This window comes from Argiope bruennichi, chromosome 5, assembly GCF_947563725.1.
Source record: "Argiope bruennichi chromosome 5, qqArgBrue1.1, whole genome shotgun sequence".
Taxonomy (NCBI): domain Eukaryota; kingdom Metazoa; phylum Arthropoda; class Arachnida; order Araneae; family Araneidae; genus Argiope; species Argiope bruennichi.
Genome location: NC_079155.1, coordinates 13613323 through 13624294, shown reverse-complemented (window position 1 = coordinate 13624294; position 10972 = coordinate 13613323). Strand labels below are relative to the sequence as shown.

The 10972-nt window shown below is 28.3% G+C and overlaps 1 protein-coding gene across 1 annotated transcript; it reads right to left on the bottom strand.

Moving 5' to 3' along the window:
• Window positions 1–975: 975 nt before the first annotated feature.
• On the bottom strand, window positions 976–9959 carry LOC129969500 (cuticle protein 16.8-like). Its single transcript, XM_056084100.1, has 3 exons — window positions 9905–9959; window positions 6797–6850; window positions 976–1649 (listed from the first exon to the last, which is right to left on the bottom strand). Exons 1-3 carry the CDS (start codon window positions 9911–9913, stop codon window positions 1068–1070), a joined length of 645 nt encoding a protein of 214 aa, XP_055940075.1. The 5' UTR covers window positions 9914–9959; the 3' UTR covers window positions 976–1067.
• Between the last annotated feature and the right edge of the window lie 1013 nt (window positions 9960–10972).

Here is a 10972-nt window from a genome sequence, read left to right as displayed (position 1 = left end):
ATTTTTAGTATCTTTTGAAATCTCTAATTATGATTGCTGCGTCACAATTTCGTCATCAATTCATTCACATTCTATAATCTATTCTCATAATTTATCTAATTTTGGAATATATTATACATTTTTCTAGAGAAATACGTCGTTACTGCATTGCCTATGACAATATTTTATGTTCTATGACATATGCAATTGCATGCGCAATCATAGAACTGTGATATCACGAGATCTGATTTTTTTTTATTCCAATTAGGTTAGAACTAAAATGCAAATTTCTTGAACTCAAATTTTACAAAAGTAGTTAACGATGTTAAAAATAACAACAAGTTCTCATTGTCGAAATTTGCATCTCTAATGTGAGAATATTTCATATAAACAATATGAATTTTCTTACTTTATTCAATAATTCATTTTGGCGCAATTTATTTTGAAAAATGTTCGCTAGATCTAGCATAATCAATAAAGTATCAGCTAAAACAACTATGATTAATATTTATCATTATGTTGATAAATCGGAATTTTATATTATCAGATGCATGATCAATCGGAAGATCAGAATGCAAGACACAGCTTCTCACTAGATACTCTGATAAATGATGAGACTTTAATTAAAGACACAGTTTCCTTTCCAATTAATATTCACCCTACATTTACTTAGGAATACGGGCACAAAGAATAAAAAATATGTTTCAAATCATTAGAAAAATTTAACTTAGGAAAAATTAAAGCTGTAAAAATAAGAATTTAAGAAATCTTCGAAATTACTAATTTCGTTATTCTAAACATAATTAAAATGATACAAAATACTACTTCGAGAGTCAAAATTAAGAATTAACATCTTAGTAAATATTAGAAATTATTTTTGACATAAAACATTGGTTTTGATAATTTAATATCAAACTGAATCATTTAAAATCCAATATAATAATTCATGAATAAACATATATGTTATAATCATTAATAAATATGATGTGTTTATAATCCAGAATTTATTTATTGAATAGTTTGTGGCATAATAGCACCTTTTCCACTTGGAGTAGAAAGTGCTACATATATGAGTCGAAATCATTTATTCATAGAATTGGTAATATAGAAATGAGGTCATCTGCTGGTACATCAACAGATTCAAGTTTTGGAACTATAGGTTCCTCTCCGGAATTCACTGCAGGACGTCGATTTATTGGAATATTCTGATCTAGATCAGATTCAGAAGCCACATTTACACGTGGATTCCGACCTGAATAGACAGCAGGTCTCCTGTACATTGGACGACGGTCCGGTACTCGAATGGATTCGGGTGTTGTGGCTGGTTTTATATTTGGTGGGACTGGTTCATCTGCAGCAGGTCGCCGAACTACTGGATTATACTCAAATGGCCCAGATTCGGGTTGCATTACGACATTAGCTGGATTTCTTCTACTAGTACCAGGTTCGTTGGTGCGAATGACAGCCCTGAAACCATCTTCGTCTGCTATATATTCAACAATTCTGTAGTGTCCTTCAGCATTATTTAGAGAATAAGAACCCTGGATCTTTCCTGTGCCATCCGCACTTTCAGATCTTGAACTTTCTCCCACACCATCTTTCAAAAGTGTGCGATAGTTGAAGGAGTAAAGTCTTGGACCTTCTATGTTGTTTGGAGTATGGTGATAGCTCTGAAATGAAAATATACTCGTAGATAAGAAACTGATGGAAGATGCACAGTCCGAGCTTTATATTGATCATATATTAATATTAATACAAAATTTTTTAGTCTTAAAAATTTTTCATTTTTAAATCTCAGTGTTATTTATTTTAAAGCCTCAATATTATTTATTTGAAATTTAAATCTTTTTAATTAGTTGGAAACTGCTTTGTTTTCAATTAAGAATTGATAGTTTACGATATTATTTCTTTCTTCTGGGGTACAAATTAGACATTATTAAGCAAAAAAATGACAATAAACGATATTTGAATTTATATTAATTATTTGATCATATATTAATATTATTGCAAAATCTTTTAGTGTTAAAAGTCTTTTATTTTAAAATCTCAGTGTTATTTATTTTAAAGCCTCAATATTACTTATTTGGAATTTAAAATCCTTTTAATTAGTTGGAAACTGCCTTGTTTTCAATTAAGAATTGATAGTTTACGATATTATTTCTTCCTTCTGTGGTACAAATGAGACATTATTGAGCGAAAAATGACAATAAACGAAATTCTAACTCACATTTGATGATCATTTTAAAAACTTTACTTTCTTACTAAATGAGGTAATAAAAGAAAGCTAAAAAATTTCAGTTTTATTTATTTTGTCGATAAACACAGAAAGCCTCAAAATTGCTAAATACGAGGGGAAATGCTAGAATTGTTTTGGTAAACAATATAAATTTTGAAACACTGGCAAACACACTTTTTGAAAATGGCAAAGAGTTTTGACTTATCTTTCGGCTACACTTCACTTTCTTGTAATGAATCTTTTTGTAATTTTTTGTAATCACTTTTTTAATTATATTACGTTAAATATTAAAACGCATTTATAAGAATAATAATAATATCAAAAACATGTTTCCGTTGTGTTTTTGAGCCACATTTTCTTCTATACAATCAATTTCTTAGAAAATATAAAATAGTTTCCTCTATAAATAAATTTTTCACAGAATATTTAAAAATAATATGTAACAAAAATTAAAGAAATTTAAATGGCTTAATATAGATACTCAACAATACTAAAAGTTCTCATATAGCAAAAATGTTAACACTTTTTTCATTAAAAATTTAAAAAATATATTATTTTTCCGATAGAATAAAATAAATTCTATCAAATTTTTGAGGGTTTAATGAAGATTAATTTCCTAATAGAAAGGTTAGACAAATTTGAATAAAATTCATCTGTCACGATCAAAAACTAGTAAATTTTAACCGATATTATAGTACAACTTCTTTTTTTACTTAAATTAAAAATATCAACTTTTTTTCCGTCTTTATAATCGATGTAAATAATCGATTACTTCTTTTAAAAATTTTTAAATTTTTTTCTGTGGGAAAAAAAAGAGCAAGAAAGTTTTTGGATGCAATTAGTCTTGAACAATGAGCAACTTGTATTTTTAGTCCAAATGAAAACCTATCTATCAGATTAATTCTTGATAAGGATAAATACTACCTTTTCATCCCAATTATCTGGCCATCCAAATTATCCCAAGATGGATCCTAACACATTGATAATAATCCAAAGGTGCTTCATCTAGAAGAAAATTAGAAATTCTCTACTTCATTCGCGAGCATTTATCAAATGCGTGAACATAATGTGTGACAGATTCGCGTGATATCCCAAACTGAAATAATGCTCTTAATCCTAAAAAAACTTAACTTTCGCATAACAGCATATTGGTCTGTCAGCTCTGCGAATTCGAGATGTTATTTAGCTTATTCACAGTATAATGAATTACGCCTTTTTCTAAGTGAAATGTTCTTTTAAGTTGCGTCAATTTGTTTCAAATAAATAAAGTAACTAAAAATTACACTTGTATTTAGTTAGTCTAAGTGTCGAATAATTAGTTTTGCAGTAACACTGATTTAAGTTTAGTTATTTAGGGTTAATTTGCCGAATTCTGCAATTGGATGATCGATGATTCCATCGTTAATGTTAGCATTTTTACATTGTTTTAACGAAAAATTGTAATTGTAAAACTGAATAATAATTGCTTTAATTAATAAAACAGCTTAGATCATAGAACTATTGAGTGGCTACTAAGATTTTGCATTCATATTTATTAATTTGAGTTATTTGATTATACAATTATTTCTTTATTTCATCTTTATTAGAAATGACTAAGCATTTTCCAGATTATTCGATATACTATTTTTATTTATTACAAAATTCATATGGTTAATTTTTGTTAAAATTTAGAAAGAAAATTTTTTCACTGCATTTACTACTGAAAAACATTTCTAATTCCCAGCGCCCAATGCGCCACTTCTCCTTGAAATGCCATCTAATTAAATAAAGCTCAGACAATAAAAATTGGCGTGGTAATAAGCATTCCAAACATATTGTTTTCAATTGTCCACATAAGGAATTCTCAGTTAATAGGATTTTTTACAAAGAGTCAGATAGTTACCGTGTTAAATGGGAGTGTACTGTATGATTCACTACATGAATAGAATAACAACCTAGTAGTCCTTGGGTCAGGATATTGGGGAACAAAAAATTTTAAATGACTAATTTGAATTCATTTTCGGATGAAGAACTGTTTTTGTGAAGCTACTTTTCTATGCAAATTACTCTGAGTAATTATTTTCCTATACTCTACAACACTACGCCCTGACCTAAAACAGCACACAATTTATTTTAGGTGTAAGTGAAAATACCAAACAAACCCTCATGGAAGTACTAACCTCAGAAAGTTAAAAAGAATCTCTTTAAAAACATCTAAATCATATTTACTTAAGTTGGAAGCAGAAATATTTTAAATTTAAATAATGAGTAAAGGTATACATGTGAAAAATATAACATTGTTTTCAAAACCGCCAAGGATAGAAAAACAATCGATGTAATTTCAAAGGTGTGAGTTTACAATTTGTGCTTAGAGTAGAATCATTTATCATGTGAAAGGTTTTGGATATGTAGATTGACCTGCTGTTCACTATGCAATTAAAAATTTAGAGGGTTTTTCAACATTTAACAGAATTTTAACTAATTAATTTTTAAAATAATGTGCATGGACTATAATCATACTGTAATACACAAAATGAAAAAAATTTAGAAAGAACAAGATTGCTGCAAAATATTTATAAATTAAAATATGAAATATAAAACAGTACATTGATATAAATATATTCGTTTTAAAAATGGAAACATAGCATCTCGTGTAACAATAATCATTACGAAATAAATTTTTTGACTTGCCAGACATGAATAATATGGATAAATTTATCAGAGCGAATATGTCATTCCTTAAATTTAGAAACTTTGACGTGACCTGATGTTTCGCACAATGTATCAATTGGAAGTTTCTTGATTTCATGGTCCAACAAATATAGCGATATCGCAAATACCTTCTTCGAAAAGAGGTAAACGATTAGTAAAAAAAAAAAAGAAAAGAAATAAGAATTGATAAAAGGAAGATTTGAATTAGGCGGATAAAATTTGATATATGAACTTTACATAAATTTGTCAGTTTCTATAATATTTTGAACGAAATCTATTCATAGGAAATCTGTTTATCTGACTTTCCAAGTAAAAGTGAGCACGATAATTACAAAACGTAAAGAACTAGATAAATGAAATTTAGGTTTAGTCTCTGAATTATATATCGTATCAAATTTTGAAAAAAAAAAACGATGATATGTTGATTTCTGTTGTTCTATACTTTTCATAACTGTAAACATTATAATTCAACTATTTAAATGAAATTTGGTAAGTTAAATAAATCTGTCAAACCGATGACTGTCTGTTAATGAAAATGACGTTAAAAATATATATTAGATTTCCAGATGTTTGAGTATTACCCGCATGCTGGAAATTAATCACCAAAGATTGTGCTAGATACAGTAAGAATGCTAGATTCACGCAAAAGATCTATATTTCACAACTTCTGTTTGTCAATGCCATGAAAGATATTCTCGACCTTATCTAAGGCCAACAGCTATGTGCGGGGGGGGGAGGGTGAAAACACATTTATGAGAGAATATGCGAGAAGGATTCTTGAAAACATACCCCGCTGGTTATATATGTTTGAATCAATATATTGATATGTTATATATGTTTGAATCAATATATTGATATGTTATATATATTTGAATCAATATATTGATACGTTATATACGTTTGAATAAATATATTGTATATCAATATATTGTTGAATTATATATTGTTTGAATAAAAAAATATACATTTCTGAAGAAAAAAATTAAAATGTCAAGTGTTCAGTTGGTCATATTGCGTAAAATTTTAATCAAAAAAAGTTCTACTCTTCTGCGACTAAGTTTGGTCAAATTATGAGATAAGTTGAATTTTGTTCTTTTAAGGCATTCAAGGATGTTCTTGGGCAAACATTTCTTGTTGATTGGCATATGTACATGGAGATGCCTATATAAATGGTTTGAAATCGCTCAAAATATTCAAAGCTTCATACCTCTGTCAGTTTTAGTCGCAAAAGTATGTAATTTTTTGTGTGATTTATAGGACCTAAGGATTATATAAAAATTTAGTCTCCATTCCTTTTTTTCCAGCAGTATATTTATTGACAATAGATATAACATATAATTTTTAATGTCATTTAAAACATTCTTCCTTTTGGAAATACAGGCCAATCACTAATGGCTTAAAAACTACCTATGTTAAGCTATGTATATTGAGTGAGTTTATAGACAAGATGGGTTAAAAATATATTTGCTAACAATTGGTACTCTAAAAAATTGAACTTATTTAACGGTCAAACGCGTGCAGTTCTTTGATGAATCTTTGACTTCAGGTCAAACCTATCAATTTAGCTGTTTGAGCATAACATCGCACATTTTTTTCCTTATCGCAAAAGCGATTGATTGAGTTCAGATTTGTTTAAAACATTTGTAATATTTTTTTTCTTTTTATTAGAAGTACATGTCTTCTTTGCTCGAAATCAAAAAGGCGAATGTAAATTGTGCACATTCTTTCGGGTATATGTTTTATTAAATTTTCATAAGTAATTTAAAATGGTTATTAAATAAACATAATTAAAATACTTTTTTTAAAATATGCTTTCAAATTCAGAAAACTGAATAAGTTAAAAGTTTAATGCATTTTTAGTACAAAGCTTAAGTACAGGTGCACACTTACCGATGTTGATCTTTGGCCATTTACTGCGGCAAGAACAATTAAAAGAAGAGTAATCTAAGAGGAGATAAAATAATCAGTGATAATTAAAATAAATGCGAAGAAACTTTTAAAGCAGATAATAAAAGTAAATTAATGTATTATTCAATTCAACTTTTTCTTAAAGTGATCCATTCCCATTTTGCAAACTAATCACTGTAAATCTATTATTTTTTCGGTCAATTTTTTAAAACTATGTTATAAAATATTTCCCATTCGACATTAAAAATACATAGTGAAATTTTAAAATTCTTCAAAATGGAGTTCCAACGAAAAATAACATTCTTCAGTATGTAGCCGTTTAGAAAAAAATGACATAATGCGATAAAATTTTAAAAATTTAAAAACACTACACAATATACATTAATTTAAGCATATATTACTAAGCAATCCTTATTCTAAAAAATGTTATCCTTTTTTATTCTATTAAAACTAATAGAATAAAAATGGATACAATTTTAACTTCTCTAATATTTCGTCTTGAAGAAACAGAGCAAATTTTCGATAATCTTTTCGCTTTTACTTTCGTTAATTTATACTTGCATTTAGAAAAGATAGAGCGTTTTTTATGTTTCAAAAAAATATAATCAAAAACTGAAGTTATTTGCAATTTCGTAACTGAAAAATAGATTATTTAGAAAAAATTTTTGGAAATATTAAAAAAAAATGTACTTTTTTCAGACGTATGAGCAGACACTTCCGCATCTCAATCAACTCTTATAGTTTGTTTTCTTTTTTGAAGAAGAAAAATAGAACAAAGTTCTCCAAACAACTAAGTTGATGAAATTGATTTTCTCAACCCTAAAGACAATCATGCAGCTTATGCTACCGTAACTATTCTTTAGTTAAGGTAGTAAAGAATGGTATCCGGACGGTTAATAGCTTTTAATCGATTGGACCAATTGCTCCCAATAGGGCCACATGTCAGAACACCGTCGATAATCTATTAAGTCCAGCGGTATAACTAAAGCCAAGACGTCAATATCAGGGAGTACGAAACGAAAAAAGAATTTCTGATAATTATTTCTCTTTTCCTTTTACATTCTCATATGCGAAATATGGAAAGGAAAAATTGCAATTGTCGAAAAGTTCGACCTCACGATATCAACGTATCATCCGAAAAAACATATCTTTTCGAGCAACGTCGATCCATCTATCTATGTAATGCAGTATTCAAAAAACAATGAAATAGATGAGTGAAATTCCATAGACTAAAATTTTAGCTCCCTATCAATGTCTATGTATCTATCAATGAATGCAATATTCAAAACGCAATGAAATAACTAGATGAAATTTTATAGACCAAAATTTCAGAATTCTATCAATGTCAATCTATCTATCTATGAATGAAATACTTAAAAAGAAACGAAATAGATGCATGAAATTTCACAGACAAAACTTTAGCTTTCAATCGATGTCTATCCGTCTCTCTGTGAATGTAATATTCAAAAAAGGACGAGATAGATGGTGAAATATCGTAGACTCAGATTCTAGCTTTCTATCGAATTTTAGGCGAAATAATTCTCCAGACAATCGAACTGTCTTTTCGTTCGTAAATTAAGGATACGGTAGTTTAAAAGGCTAAGAGACTGATTAATAAATTTAGTTTAAGATTTTACCATTTGATTTGTATTAAATTTTCCATGAGATCGCTCAAAGATTTCTTAATTGACGACCGTTTTTTTCATGAGCGTATGTACACTCTAACTTAAAATTGACAAACGAGATAAATAAAATTTGGTGCATGATCTTGTCATTAAAACTGGAGATGCATATTAGGGGTAAAGTCTCGGCTTGTGGCCGGAGGGCTCCAAGTTAGTGTAAAGATTCTAATAGAAATTTGTGTATTCGTGTATTCTTGCTGCACGTTAATATAACTAAATTGCAGATATGTATCAAATTTTGGATCCTCTCAATAAAAAAGAAGAGTTATAAAATTCATACTTGATTTTCTCCATTACTTGGTAATAACTGTTCTCCAATACTAACACGCCAATTCTGCTAAAAAGATTATATAAACTAGTTTCAATTATACTTAATGGTCATTGTCCCTAATACTGATTTATAAATATCCGCTTTCTCTAGATATTTAGCCCTTTGACTGATAATGGGACATATATTTTCCCCATATAGTTAAAATCCGTAATGAAAGGGTTAAAAAAGTAGTTCCTTCTCATTTGCGGAATAAAGAATATTGATATGAATAATGTAAATATTCAAATTAATTTTTATCTTTTAAACAGAACATTATACTACAATTTTATTAATAATTTGTTTTCCAATATCTCAGCTTTCTCAATTTTTATTTAATATATATTACTGAAAATTTGAATTATTAAGAAGATTTTGAATTAAGAATACGATTACTAAAGATTAAGAATTATTTTAGATTAAGATTAATCTAAAATAAGATTTTGAATTATTTTTGGCTCAATACTGGCATTTCATCATCATATTTGGCTAGACAGCCCAGCGTGGGCCAATGCCTACCTCTAAATTCTGTTCCACCGCATTCTACTTTTGACACTTGTGCACCAGTTTCTTTTCTGGATAGCCAGAAAGTCTGTCTACACTGACTCCATCCATCTCATTTTGGGTTTACCTCTTTTCTTACTCGTTAGAGGCTTATATAAAAGAATTATTTTTAAATATGGGAATACTGGCATTTATTCTTTCAAATGTATTTCAGAAATTCCTCTCTCTAGCCACAAATTGAGCGGAAGATCCATTTCGCGATAAAGAATTCTCTATATTTTATTTGAACAGTATTTGTTGAACATTAATACATTAAAAATCAGTAAACATCATAATTTATTAGAGTATATTTAGTTGGATTACTTTTTTGAATCATTTCAAATTTTTTACAGTTTTTTTTTTTTTTTTAATTTCGTATATTAAAAAATGAGCGCAAAATGTATGTACTCATCATTTTTAAAGAAACATTTTTGTTCTTTGTTTGAAATGCAAACAAAATTTTGATTGAAAACTACTTTTGCATAATTATATAAAATTATATAAATTTGCTATCTAATTTTCTAGTCTAGCTAAAACAAAAAATGATCGATTACTTACGAAAATCATGATTCCTCCGACTTATTAAACCCAAGTCACTTCTTTTTAGTTGTCTATCCAATGAGGAATCAGTGCACACCAAATTTCTTTTATAGCTGACTTTTTAGGAAATTGCATTGGCCTTTAACCAGGGAGGGCAATAAAGATCAAAATATCATCGAAAAAGGGCAACTGCAGAGTAATTATAATGACAGCCACAAATTATTGCTAAGCAGATTACCCACTTACAGAGATAAACAATTTCTAGAAAAACTTTCTCAACACACTATTCTAGATTTGCATTAAAAATACACGAGATAAAAAAATACTTAATACTTGAATATAAAGTTCGAAGCGAATAGATCAGATAGTTTAACAATATTTTCTGTATCTTAGTATCAAAACGACTGATTTGTAAGCAAGTCTTCTTGCAGAAGCAAGGACGTTTTGTCGATAATGCTTTCCTAAAATTGCGATGACTCAGCTTAATGCAGATAGTATGCTAAAATAAATCAGCTTCGACAGAATATGCTGCGTTTTTAGGATGTTCTTGTCTGTTTAAATCTTGGTAAAATCACATACATGAATCGAAGGAAGGCAATTCTTTTTTTATCGAATATTTCAATCAAATATTTTCAAGGTATCATATTTTATCTTTATTTGCAGGAAAATCCAGAATTTATAACAGATATTCGCAGGTGTTCTGTGTGTACATATATTGATTCAAGTGTCAAGTATATATATTCCAATACATTTTCAATTGTCTAAGCCAGAAACGATGCAAAAGTTGAGAACTTTTATAAGTGATTCAAATTCTGCAGTCCTTGCTTTGACAAATCACTGAGTTTCAAAAACAAAAAAAAAGCAAATTGAAATAAATTTAAGAAAACATTCATTTAATGAGGATTGATGTAAATGTTCTTAAATATGTTTCTGTAAAATAGTGGAGCTCGTTTGTTTTCAGAAAATCTAAGCTAAATTAAGTATAAAAGTATTGCAAATACATAAAGCTACAAATTTATTTACAATATTTAAAAAATTATAGTGTTCTTGTATATAAAATGTGCAACACGATCGTGCAGAAATCCT

Coding starts and splice junctions, on each gene's coding strand:
- LOC129969500 (XM_056084100.1), bottom strand. Junction 1,650..6,796: donor ATGGCCAAAGATCAACATCG/GTAAGTGTGCAC, acceptor TTTTCATTTCAG/AGCTATCACCATACTCCAAA.